This window comes from Pocillopora damicornis, chromosome 1, assembly GCF_964200805.1.
Source record: "Pocillopora damicornis chromosome 1, jaPocDami1.2, whole genome shotgun sequence".
NCBI classification, from domain to species: domain Eukaryota; kingdom Metazoa; phylum Cnidaria; class Anthozoa; order Scleractinia; family Pocilloporidae; genus Pocillopora; species Pocillopora damicornis.
Window position 1 is genome coordinate 29,129,725 of NC_142670.1, and position 14,099 is coordinate 29,143,823.

Sequence of the window (14,099 nt, forward strand, 5' to 3'; positions counted from 1 at the left end):
ATCAAGTATTCTGTGACATTTCAGAGCTAAACATCACATTCTGCAGCTGGTATCAACTGATCCCAATTTACTTACTCTACCTCAGTTCACTAATTATTACTTGTAATTATTAGCAGTGTTTTTGTACTTCAAAAAATTATTTATATGAAGACAACTTTTCAGGATTTTCAACATTTCTGTAAAGTAGTGGACATATTTCTAAAAGCACTGGAAGTGACATTTTTTGTTGTGGCAAGGTGTCTCACAAGTCCTGAAGGCACAAGCTACCTAGGGGGGTCAAGGGAATGCCCTTCGAGAAATTTTTAAGATAGAAAACTCAGAAATGCTGTTTCAACCTTTTTAGAACCCAAGAATCAGTTTCACAGGCAAGGCTGAGGTTGACACAAATTCTCTTTTTTAGCAAGAATGATAACAAATAGTCACCCCAATTTTGTTTAAATGAAAAGAGAAACCAATGAAACATTCTTCCTGATTAGCAAAAAAAGAAAAGTAGTTTGGCAGGTTTAAAGAAATTAATTGTTTATTCTGTGATCCTCTGGTCAGTAAGTTCATGAGATGCTTACCGAAAAAAAAATTATAGTGATTAAGAAAAAAACAAAAACCAAAACCTCAAATATTGGCATCAAAGTAATAGACATGGAATGAAAAATAACCAGACAAAGCATTCACCCTCAGGCTCAAATGAAAACCCTGACTATTTTGTCATGGTGACCAGGTTTATTCATATGATGATTTTACTTAACATAACTGAGGTTAAATTCAACTTTTGTTTCAGATGAAGAAACTCTAATTAAAATGAAATAGCTTTGAGTCTTAATTTGAAGTCATGGTTAAATTTTCTGAGTTGCATGCATTTTAAAATCATCTTTTATTCAAACAAGTCCTCAATAGTTACATAATAATGTTAACAATGTTAACAATACATGTTTTCATGTCAATAAGAATAGTTTTTCTCATGTTGATAATAATCTCTCACTTGAAAATAAAATTTTTATCATCTTTGGCCACAAAAGATCCTCTGCATACATGTGTGCTTACTATTGACAAGGAGAGGTTGATGAAAATGGTTGGCGATGAAAATGGTTGTCGTACAAAGTAGACATGATTGTTTGGAGCAACTTAAATAAAGGCTAATGTACATGTCAATTTATACATCAATTTACATCTCAATGTACTTGTAATACACATGCATAACAATCCATATCTTGCAAAATTTATAGAGCTTTCTCTTTTTACTTTCTGCTTTTTATGTCCGCCATACAATTCTTATGCTGTTGGTTTGGAGAACTTGATATTTGATAAACCAATTATCCCCTAATTGATGTTTTTCATTATTCTCATTAATCTTCTGCTTGATATTGTATTGATACTGTGAGGAGAAATTATGCCTTGGTCACTAGATCATAGGTGGAGGCACGGTGGCCTCATGGTTAGTGTGCTCGACTCCGGATCGGGTGGTCCGGGTTCGAGCCTTGGCTGGGGTCATTGTGTTGTGTTCTTAGGCAAGACACTTTACTCTTACAGAGCTTCTCTTCACCCAGGTGTACAAATGGGTACCAGCAAATGTGCTGGGGGTAACCCTGCAATGGACTAGCAATGTTACTAACCATGTTAACAATACTCCTAGCCGCTTCATGCTAAGAAAACTGGAGTTAAGCACCAGCCCCATGGGCCACTTGGGCTTGTATAAAGGCTTTACTAGATCATAGGAGTTATAGGGTTAAGTTCCTTATATGTAGTTAGCATTATTGATGATGTAATTCAAGAGGTTTGAATGAGAACAAGCCCTGGTAGCATGTTCCTTTAAAACACTGGAATATTCATAAAGCATTTGGTTACCCTGAGAAACATTGCCCTCCCAAAGTGAAAATTGTCAATCTGGAATTCAGTGGTACTAAATATCCTTTAAATGTTACTTCCTTGAATTTTATGAATAAAATAGTGTTGAAAGTCCAAATTTCAATTTTAATAATTTTGTGCTCCTGAGGGCACAGATTAGCTCTCCTCCCCTTCCCTCGTAGCCATCCTATCTATTTATACCTTTAGCAAGTCACATACATGGTACACCTGTACATGAATTGATAGTTCCTAAAGGTAACATGGAAAAATTATTGATTTCCTTGGAAACCAGACATCAGCTTGTTGCTCAATTTCATTAACAATATTCTACTAATCCAACACCTTTCATGTCCGTGCAATTTACCCAATAATTTAAGATGTTAGACAACAATGAAAATAGAAGAAAGAAAAAATGTATAATTTCATTCTCAATTAAGCCATTACCTGAACTCAAAGGGAAAGGAACGCTGTCAACTATTTTAAACAATGTACACGAGTAACATCGATATCACAAAAAAAAGGAGCGAGGGCCCAGAGAAAATGATAAACTTCATTTTACTGGAATTTTCACTGTTCCATGCAGACTTCATTCGAATATGGGAATTTTTCCAGACTCGAAGTGAAATTCCCTGACTTTTCCGTGAACTTGAAGAAATATGTTTTATCTTCACTTTTTCCTAATTTAACTTTTTTCAATGATATCATCTAAGATCGCAAAATTCAAACAGAAAAAAAAGATATTTATTATTTGTATCAATAAAGAAATCAGGATTTAGAGTTATCTAATTGCGAATTCGTATTCTGAAATGAAACTCTTTCCGATCGCAACACATTCGGCGCCGCGACTGAAATAGTTTTGAAACAGTCCTGAACCACTCTTAAATCACCACAACGATATATTCTCAGCTCTTCGGGAAATTCTAACGAAAGTTTAGAATAAAAGGAAACTTCCTTTACCTTCGTAAATTTTCTGACGTAGAAGCCACCATCGATGCTTGAAAACCTCGTGAAGTCCTAGGAATCGAAAGCTAAGAAGCAATTGATGATTTAACAATGATTTTCTATCCCTTTTCATGCAAAAATCTAACATAACTGAATACACTTACCACACTAAAACGCTACTTAAAGCATGGCTTTTATGCCCAAGGTCTAAAGGAAAATCGAAGGCGGAAGTACCTCAAATTCCACCAGTTTCAAATTTCTCTCTTCTCCAATCTCTTACTGCCCTCTCACGAAACCTCTTCCCCAGGGGATTAGTGGCACGCTCAGACAAGGCTCAGAAAGGCTCAGATGTGGTCGTTCTCTGTGTTTTCGTGACCTTCTAAATTTTACTCGCTTAAAAAAGACTCTAGATTTTTTTAAAGCGTTGTTCAGCTAATATTATGAGGCGGAAAAAAGTTTCTTATGAACTCGAAATCTCCGTCGGGACAAGAGCGACTTTTCCTGGGGTCCTCAAGTGATAGCGACTTTGCGCAGAAGCAATCTTTTTCGATGAATTGAGGATAAGTTGTTCATTATAAGTGATCTGAAAGCAGATGAAATCATTCCCGAATCAATTGATCCATTCCTACTCTTGTTTATTTTACTTTGGTTTCCCTAGCAACCTAGCAACGGGATCAACGAGGAAGAACACAGAAGAGGAGTTTTTCTCCCTCCCTACCCTAACCATCTTTTCGAATCCAGGCTTCCACGTCAGGCTCGGAACGCCTGACGATAATTGAGTTTCTGAATCTGTTATGCAGCGCGATGCCGGTCGATAACAGGAGAATCGCAGGGCCCGAAGTCACCCAGCCCGTTATTTTCACAGGAAGAAAGGCATTCGATAAACCTCTGGTACGAAAAGAATAGTATCCTCTTCTTTTTCAGCTTTCACTGTGTTCCTTCGTTCATGACTTTGTCTCTCACTTCAGATAACTGGTGACGGTTTACGAAGAGATGGCCGGAAAACAGACGAACTTCGACCGATGTGTAAGTTGACTCCGCAGTAGATAAACTGAAGTAATTTAAGGGAAGCGATGAAATATGAAGTTTTATGAACGCAATCATCAACACAGAGCATTAAATACTGAAAAATTAAAAACAAAACAAACCAAAAATCAGAGATTTTTGTCTCCTAAAATCGCTTGGTGTAAGCTGTTGGCAAAAGCGAGTGTATCATAATATTTATGATAATTAAACTAAAATAGTACTTATGAAACAAAATTATATGAAGAAGTACTTTATAACTATGATTAAAACTAGTACAATTATTATAATTACTATTACAATAATTATTATTATTGTTACAGTTTTGCGTTCAGGGGTAGTCAGTCAAGCCAGAGGCTCAGCATACATTGAAATGCAGAACACCAAAGTCACATGTGCTGTGTATCCTTATACGATTATGAACATGGACATGTGCTTTTATAAATTAATTGATCCATCTCCACAATGTTTCAAAGACCAAAGGTAAAGGGTAGACATCCCTCCTCTGGGATATTATCCTTTTGAAAAATTTAGATCCTTTGAATAAAGGATAATAATTTGTTTTCTTTGTGTCTTTGTGTTTCCAATTAAAATCAAAAATTGAAAATCATTGTCAAGGTTTGTGACAGTCAGGTTGATGTGTTAAAAAAGATACAATGTTGCAAATTGCCTCTTTGATGCTCTGTTTATTGCTGACTTTATTAACAATGTATGATTTATAGAAACATGTTTATTGATTATTTGTACTGGACACAAAGAAAGAAATGTCAAGTGAGAACTTTCATGTTCAATACTTCTTTTTTTTTAATCATTTTAGCTTAGAATAAGAACAAAAAAAATCATTTTTGTCTCTTGACTCAGTGTTAGATATGGGCCAAGAGAATCATATAGACAGCAAGAGTTTAGTGAAAGGGTAATAGTAAAATGTATATAATATAATTTAATATGTCACTATATAATAATGTACATTTAACAGTACAGCTAGTATGCAGAATGCTTCATAAAAGTTCTTTTGAATAATGAGCAGTTTAGAAGATGTTTAATTATCATCATGATAGATATTGTGATAGTTTGGTTTTTGGTGTATTTTGTTAATGTGATCATTTGCTGACTTTAAGTTTCCTAAACAGAAATTTTAGTATCAAACATGAAAAGTTCTACATGATTCAAGATAAGGAAATTAAAGCTGGATTGAAGAACTTTTGAAAGGAAATTAATGATAAAGTCTGCAATATGCCCACCAAATATACTGAATTTATTATATCAATGAAATATGTGTAGCGCACTGTAGGATGTTCTGCTTATTCTGTCTTTTTGATATCTTAGAAATAACCTACAAGTCTTATTTTACAGGGAAAGTTGACTTGTGAGTTCAAGTTTGCACCATTTTCATGCTGGCAAAGGCGACAACACATGCAGGTGATAATCACTAGCTGTTGTGAGGGAAGATTATTTTATGAACTAAATGATTTGATGAAGCAGCTATAATTTTTTTCATTTAAGATATAATTGGGGGCTTTGTTAACTTCCTTTTCTGGGAAGCTGGGTAATTAATGAAGATGACCTTTAGCTTTTTGTCCTGATTTCCTGAAAGTTTACTGGCAACCTCTTATACTCTAGGACCAGGTTGTTCAAAGCTGAATTAGGATAACCCAGGATTAGTGTGAAATCTGATTTCAGATCTGAAAACTTTAAAAGAAAATTCAATATAATTCATTTGTCTAGAATATGATTATTGAATTCTCTATAAAGAATAAAGAATCCTGAAGAGGCTTTTGAACATAGGATAAAGAAACTTGGTTTGAAATTTAACCTTGAGTTTATGCTAATTGACCTTCAAACAGCTCCATGAGGTACATTTAGTGAGGACAGCACTCCCAACTTTGAACAATTTTTGCCATCATGGCTGATAGAAAGAAAGATATCTTTAGTTAGCAACTATATTCTGTAAATTTGCTGATTTACAAAATTGAAAGCTTGTGTTCAGTAGTTAATAATTGTGCAAGCCACATGTACAAAATTTTTCCTTCTTTATTTAGAGTTTCAACACCATTTATGTTCTGTAGTTTTCTGTTTCGAAAATAGTTGACTCCCCTCTCTTTTGGTTGTCTGAAAGTGATCTTTTTTTCTTTTCCTTTTTTTTCTTTGCCAAATTAAAATCCTTCAATCCACAAACTCTCTAGCATTCAATTACTTTCATTATAAACTAATGACTGGAAATAGCCGTATGAGACTCTTTTTTTTTTTTTTCATTTCTGTTGTTCAGGATTCAGAAGAAAAGGAGCTATCTTCATTTATTGTTCAAGCTCTCCAGCCAGCCGTTTGCTTGGTATGTTTTTAAGAATTTTTGTATTCTGATGACTCAGCAGTTACAAACACAGTTGATAATGTAAACTGTTTATGGTGGTTTTTTTCCTTTGTTTTTATTTTACTTAACACAAAATTAAAATGATAATAATGGGCCCCTCAAGAAACAAATAAACCTAATCATGGGCTCTGAAAACTCTATGTCAACATGACATACTTAAACTTAGTTTCAAGGATAAAAACTGATCTGATTTTTTTGTAATTCATAGAAGTTCCCCAAAGCTCAAGTTGACATCTATATTACTGTCTTAGAAAATGATGGAAATGGTTAGTCAGTGGGCATGACAACTGCATTTTGTTGTGCAAAAGTGTAGGAATCTGTTGTCGGTAGTGTAAATGCTAAAATGAGCTGGAATGGTCAAAATGATTTCAAATTATGGTTATATGCACAACGTTGTACTTACTTTTGGATAGGGAACATTCTCTTTGTAGCTCTGGCTGTATTGCGAACAAACAAAGGAAAAATTAAATTAAGACATTTAATGGTCATTTTTACCTAAACTAGTCTTTCAAACCACTGTGACAATACATGTATATTTTATTTGGTTAGCTCAGCTTGAGTTTATAAAAATTGATGCTTTTTACATTAAACCATCCTTTTAAATCCAACCTGATAATTTCTTATTGCTCACTCATAGTTCTTTACTGCTTTCTCATGCTGCTTGATGTGGTACACTGTTAATTGTACACTTCTTGTTTGTTTCTTACATTCCATATGAGTTAATTTGCAATCTGAAACTGTCATCTTTCATCAGAAAAGAATTGTGGTAAAATTTTCATCAATATGTAGCAGTTGTGTAAATTATCTTGGTTGAAAGTCTCCAGCATTTTGAAAAATCCACATGTATGATCTCATACAATAGAACTTGAGTAATTAAAGTTGACTTTTGTATATTTATTTAATTTGTAACCAATGTTGTCATTTCATGTATACACAGCTCTTTCTGCTGGAATAATTTGTGCATCACTGGCCCTAGGAGAGGCTGGAATAGAAATGTATGACCTTGTTTCCTCGTGTTCTTTGGTAAGGAAACAACTCTGCTTAGAAATTTTGTTGCTACATGTAGATCATTTCAATTTTGATATTTTAGTTTATGGATTTAGTATGGTATGGCTCACATTTATTGTATGGCCTTGCATGCTTGTCAACAAGTTCTTTTTAGCTTGAGGTGGTCGAGCATACAACTCTATTATACTGTTGATGTACCTTTTTTTATTTTAAGCTTGCAGCATGAAATTAGTCGTAGAATTACGATCAAAAAATTTTAAAAATAAAAATTATGAAATGGTCTTGGAAGTAAAAGGGTTCACTGATCGTTTATGATTTCCACAGGTGCAGAAAGGTGACACGTCACTGGTGGATCCCACATTTCAAGAGGTAAAGATATTAAGTGAACAAAAATAAAGGTTTAGTGGATTACTTATAATAGGTAAAATACTTATTACAGGTCATATTTTTTTCTATTTTATTCCAGTCTGTTGTAGATGCTCGGTTAATGAAACAAAGCACAATTATTTTTATTAGTAAACAGCACCATAGTTGCAGAGGGGTGAAAAGATAGGGAGGTCTGGGACAGATTGTGTAATGAACTTCCTAAGAACTATTTACGTGACCTAGGCCCTAACTTTTCTTGTTTTTCACTCTGTCATTTCTATTGTGCTGTTAACTATTTCGCACAGAGTCAGCACTGGAACAGGTTAGTTTGATGTGGCTCTGATGAAGGGCTGATGCTTGAAAAGCCAGCTTTGAAGCTCTTTACAGCGGCCAATCTACATTATCAACTCAATTGATAAAGCCAAATTTTCTAGATTAATTCAACACTGCTTAGTTTTCAAACCTCTTTTCAATAACCTACCTTTAGGCCACTGTACAAGTTTCAAATGTATGATGCTTTGCACTTTTTGACTTCTCTTTGTCCTTTGAAATTTCATTGCAAGAGTATTATTTTGACTTGAAAATAAATGTTAGATAATACAAGTTTTATTTTCATTTCTTCTTAATGAATTATCAGTCTTTTATTAGACTTCATCTTCAGATATTGATGGAAGGGTCACCATAGCATTTCTTCCTACTATGAATGTCATATCTGGTTTGTCACAAGATGGAGAATTGACACAGGATCAGTCCAACAAGGTAATTAGTTATGTGTTGCATCTAATCTTTGACTTTTATACCAAGGGGAAAATTTTCAGAGTAGCATAATTTCTGGCTGTATACTCACATGGCAGATTACACACCTGCCAGTTTTAAACATCAGTTGAAAATGCAACACCAGATCACCTGCACCATTGGATAAATTGAATCTCAAGTACAAGGAAGACCATAAAAGAAAGTTCTAGTGATTACAAATTTGCATGGTGTAAAATTATTGTGAATTTTCTTTATTATTAATGCTGATACTTCTGAGTGTTTTGAAGTTAATGTTGGGGGGGGTAGGGGGAAGGGGTTAGGGTGAAAGGGTAGGGTGAAGGGGGATAGGGTTAAGTGGGTAGGGGGAAGTGGGATAGGGTGAAGGGGGTAGGGTGAAGGGGGATAGGGTGAAGGGGGATAGGGTGAAGGGAGTAGGGTGATAGGGTGAAGTGGGTAGGGGAATAGGGTGAAGGGGGATAGGGTGAAGGGGGATAGGGTGAAGGGAGTAGGGTGATAGGGTGAAGTGGGTAGGGGGATAGGGTGAAGGGGGTGGAGTGAAGGGGGATAGGGTGAAGGGGGAATGGGGATAGGATGAAGTGGGTAGGGGGTTAGGGTGAAGTGGGTAGGGTGAAGGGAGTAGGGGGAATGGGGATAGGGTGAAGTGGGTAGGGGGATGGGGTGAAGGGGATAGGGTGAAGGGGGTAAGGTGAAGGGGGTATGGGGATGGGGTGAAGGGGGGTAGAGTGAAGGGGGGTAGGGGGGTGGATCATATACTGTACTTGGCCAATTCACATACCCCTTCCCAAATTTTCCACATGTTAAATGGTTTTTGAATAGTTTCTTTGCACAGCAAACTTCTTTGCCATCTGTTACAGGATTTGATCTTCTCTCTGAGTACAACTTTTTACAATAAGTGCACATAGAAATAGCTATTAACACGTATTTGCGAGAAGTAGTCCCACAATATGTTATTTTACCGAGTGCAATCCTGTTGAAATAAATGATGGGGCTCCGCCACCCCTCCCCTGGCAAAAAAACAATGTAAGATATTGAAATTAACTCTATATTATAAAATAATTCAAATAGTACGCGCGCTCTGATTGGCCATAAAACCATTTTACATGAGCGTATGTAAACATGATTTTCGTTCCTCTTTCATTAGTTATTTTATAAAAGAAATGTAAAATGGTTTCCTTGTTTACATAGCCTGATGTAAACACTTGGGAGGTTGGGAGAACACTCGATAAGCTGGAAACCACGACGCGAAGCGGAGTGGTTTCCTACGCTTATCTCGTGTTTTCCCAACCTCCCGCGTGTTTACATTTGGCTATGTAAACACGGAAACCATTTTACATTTCTTTCTTAAAAAACACAGAATGATGTATAATCAGTGTTCAACAAAGTTCCTTAATATTTAGTTTTATATTGTAATTTTCATCTATCACTTTTTTTTTATCCTCAGGCCATAAAGTGTGGCATGGAGGGTTGTGCAAGAAGTTTTCCAGTTCTTCAAGAATCGCTCGTTAACACTGTAAAGCGAACTGTGAATTCCAATTGTAAAAGCTAATTTAAAAGTTTTCTGTAGTATATATGACAAGCTTAAAATCCTATCCCGAGGGAAAAGCAGTGAGCTGTAATGTCAAGGATCTTTGCTAAAAGATGAGACATGCCTTCTGTTGTCGGAGATCTACTCAAGTTTGCTTTGGGGATGAAACTGTGCCTATATCTAGTGCTTCCAAAAAGACCCGGCACCCGCTGGAGCTCCGGCGGGTATTCTGTTGTGAATCGCCGGGTATACTTTGGAAGCTCTTAAGCAAACTCAAGAGGTGAGATCTAAAACCTAAAGACTTAATTAAGGCTTTATTTAATAATATGAAACACTCCATCCCCACATCTCCCCCAGATAACTCTTTTCAGTTAGCATCACAAATTTCTGTTGAAATGGGTACACCTCACCTCTTACATTGTCCTTATCGAAAGACAGTGCTCCCTCTGCAGGTGATGCGAGCTCGCTTTCGTTCGGAGGTTTGCCCGGTATTTCCGCCATGAATTCTGGAAGCGTAAATATTCTATAAATCTATTTTACAAAAATAGCAATCGTTTATTGTGCCTTGAGGTAAATAAAACTCGCCCTTTGTTTGACTTAGCAAAAACATAAAACAAAAACAAACAAACAAAAATAATACACAATGAGTTATTCTCATTCTTCAAAGATTGTTTCCTGTCCAGAGTCGTTAGCTAAATTCTCAGTTAGGGGTCTTACGTTGGTGCCTTTTCATAACAAACCATTTTGCGAGACGCAGAGCGTCTCTGCTTCAAAATGGTGCTAAAAACAAAGCCTTTGTTTAAAAAAAAAAAAAAAAAAAGATTTCTCCTGATGCTTTGGGACAATAATCCGGACATCAGATTCCAATATTTACCTTAGCAGGACACGTACCTTTATCACTGATCAATTCCTATTTGATAATCGGCATTAGTTTACCAACTTGCTCGCCGACGCAGCACAACAAGTTTACGCATTCATTTTTTGTTGGAAACTGATAATCTCCTCCTGCAAAGTCTAGTCGTTAGTTTTTCCTTGTGTCACATTTAATCCTAAGATTCGTGTAAAACAATCGAAAGAAAAAAACACAAAACAGATTCAGATTTAGAGTTAAATGGCGCAGCAAACTCTCAAGCCTTACTAACGGTGCTAACATAGAACACACTCAAGCGTATTTGCATGAATCCTTCAGATCTCAGAAAATATCTTTTGTTACCGCGCCCAAAAATATAAGGGAAAAAGAAAAATGCAAAAGCTACTCCACTCACTTCGCTCACCAGCCTGGACTATTTCTTGGGCAAAACCCTTTTTTCCGCTTTGACGGGGATAGCCTATTCGCAGGTTAGGAAAGTGGAGGAAAAAAAAACCGTGACAAGTACAAAAACAAGAAACGACCTATACGTGAGTCTTAAGTTGCGTTTGTAGGAAATGGAAGAGGATCAAAATATCTTTATTTATATACCTTTGTCTCCAAAGTTTCCCTGCAGTGATCAATCGCTGAACTTCGTAGCGATACGCAAGCAGTTTAAATATACTTCGACACCAAATTGATGTCCAGAAATCGTGAAACAGTTACGCGAGGCTGCAAAAGCTTAGCTCTTGTGATTAAGTTAACAATGCACATAGAGCACGATAGGTCATTTACTAAAAGGCAATAAGTGAGAAATTTTTCGATGCAAGGCACCAAAAAAGCCGAGAAGTTGGAAAGGACAAAAACAGTGTACAGCGGAAATAAACGTGCTTTGAGTAGTTACCAGATCCCAGATATTTGAGAATTATCTTCTAGTTCTTAGAAACTAAGATATTGTTTGTGCCGACAGCATTATTTATTATTACTGACAACGACAACAAAGAATTGGGATCGGTTTGAAGAGGGTCTCAATAGGGTGATGGCTTTTACGGCTAACGGTTAAAATTTTGGCCAATTTACGGCTAACGGTTAACATCTTTCCATTATCTCCACCAGACATTTTTTACGGTTAACTTTTTTACGACTAACGGTTAAAATTTTTCAATTTTTACGCCTAATGGCAAAATGTTTTGGCCGTATTACGGCCAACGGTTAACCCCATTGAGACCCTCTATGAACTGAGATAACAGGGGTATGGTGCTCAGGGTGATTCCTCAGAAAAAAAGGTTGTTGAACAATTCAGTTTTTTTAACTTTCTTTAAATATTCCCTACCAATGTCTGTGTTGAAGAATACAATGTAAAAGATAGGTCACCGAGCTCGTTTAAGTCAAATTAATTCTAACCCCACTTATGCCTGTTCTGGCACTAAGCACGCGCGACATTTCATCGATCGGTTCACAGTACATTTCTAGGTAGCTGGAAGCATGGGTGTTAAAAGTAACATTTTAAAAAAACTTGATACGTAGAAAGTCTCGAGCGTATGGAACAATTTGATACATAATTTGTGAAAATATCACGCAATTTTTAAACTACATCGACTCAGAACGTTCCTCGAGTCGTTGCTTTCAAGGTCATAATTTGCAAAATCGATTAACAGGCTTTGTGCACGCTTTTAGCCATATCTCTTTTTCCCTTCGATTAAATTTTGATAGTTGTCTACCTTAAAGGGGACAATCTGTACACCAAAATTATGGAACAAAAAATATAGGTCACCGTGCTCGTTCATTAGTCAAAGACAATCGTACCTCTTTACCTGGTCTATTTAGTGAAAAACAATACCGTGTTCTCGGAATGCGCGCGTGCTTATTCGCCTGATTACGTGATTTTTATGCGCATTACAAGATGCGTAGTGTAATACCGAGGAATTGCCTCGAAAGATACTGGAAATCCCGTATCACTTTTTAGTATTGCTAATTAATTCGGTCGATGTCTTAAATCATTTCAGCGATTTTCAATCAATCATTTTTAATTTTTGAGAGATGGGCTTATGACTTTTAATAAAACTGAGATTGATTAAATAAAAATATGTTTACCATTTTTTGGACCATTTAAAACTCCATCAATCAGTAGCATTTACTAATACAACCACCTCCCACCCCGCCTTGCGCACTAATAGACTGCATCCCACCCCTCCATAAGTACTAATGGTCTACCTCCCCACGATAAAATGGTCCAAAGAAAGGTCCAAAAAAGGGTCCAAAAAATGGTCCGATAATCCAAGGGTCAAATGGTCCAGTTCATACTTAACCCTATGTCCTACAGTGGCGCAAGATGAATGACGATAAAAGGAACAGACGACCATATGGTCATCCTGAAATTGCGAGATCAATTTCCAATTCACCTGAACATAGGTAAACGATATCTGTCTTCCGCTTTAACACTACAATAGCGCAAGATGATTAGACGATAAAAATAATAGATGACTTGTCGTCCTAAAATTTTCAGATCAATTTCAAACTTTTCCTGACCATAAACACTGTCTTTTTCAATTTGAAATTAAGAAGCAGCGGAAAGAATTACAATGTAAATTAAGAACAGATGACTTGAAGGAATTCTCTTACTCTTCATATCAAATCTCTCGCCTCGGACTTATTCTTTGACGACCGGTAAACATCACTGACAGTCTTTAACTCAAACTGGAAAAATCGGCTTACAAGTCGACAGAGGGTCCTTTCGGCAGACTTAAGCAATCACAGAGGATATTTTAATTATACTGGACAAGACATGCATTTTCTCAACTCTGTTCATCGCTTGCGTACCAGATAATCGAGGAGTAACTCTTAGGGATTGGCCATTCGAGAAAGAAGAAGATTAAGTACACAGATGACAAAATGTGTTACATATTGATTGGCTTTTGTGTATTCAGTAGCTTAGGTTACTACTCTGATTCCTGTATACCATGCCGTTTCCTTCGCTTGTTATTTTATCTAAATAGCTAATGCATTGGTGTTTATCACAAATCCTACCGCTGATTGAATGGCCATAAAGGCTTTTGCCAGTTAAGCGCTCGTCTGAGATGTCAGCTGTCAATACTTGTGTGAACATGTTTGATTTACATGTACATGTTTGATTTGATAGTTTTTCTCGTTCCGACTTGAAGTAGAATGAGGAACGGGTTGATATCACATCTGTTCACTTAACTTATAAAACGCAGTCATCTTCCTCTTTTGAATGTGTAAATTATAAAAACACCATAAACAAGCAGAGTCAACAGAATGTTCATAATAGGTCTTTTTTTTTCTGGGGGGGGGGGGGGCTTGAAAACACGAGGCACTTTTTAAATTACTGGAAGCATTTTCAAAGAAAGTTCCTTAAAAAGAATAATGATAACAATGATGATAAA

General features: G+C 36.3%; 2 protein-coding genes across 3 annotated transcripts in view; one reads left to right on the plus strand and one right to left on the minus strand.

Moving 5' to 3' along the window:
• The window catches only part of LOC149053168 (uncharacterized), a 46,157-nt gene that overhangs the window by 7,294 nt on the left and 24,764 nt on the right, over nt 1-14,099 (minus strand). The window contains exon 1 of one of the 2 annotated variants that reach the window (XM_089188818.1): nt 2,797-3,018. The exons of the other annotated variant lie outside the window; for it this stretch is intronic. The gene's annotated coding sequence lies outside the window, so the exon portion shown is untranslated. Of the gene's footprint in view, nt 1-2,796; nt 3,019-14,099 lie in introns of those variants that run through there. 2 annotated transcript variants of the gene reach the window in all.
• Nucleotides 3,446-10,482, plus strand: LOC149053169 (exosome complex component MTR3-like). The gene is made up of 11 exons (XM_089188886.1): nt 3,446-3,672; nt 3,750-3,807; nt 4,128-4,206; nt 4,672-4,717; nt 5,158-5,223; nt 6,071-6,133; nt 6,381-6,438; nt 7,110-7,195; nt 7,505-7,549; nt 8,195-8,305; nt 9,765-10,482. Exons 1-11 carry the CDS (start codon nt 3,586-3,588, stop codon nt 9,867-9,869), a joined length of 804 nt encoding a protein of 267 aa, XP_089045012.1. The 5' UTR covers nt 3,446-3,585; the 3' UTR covers nt 9,870-10,482.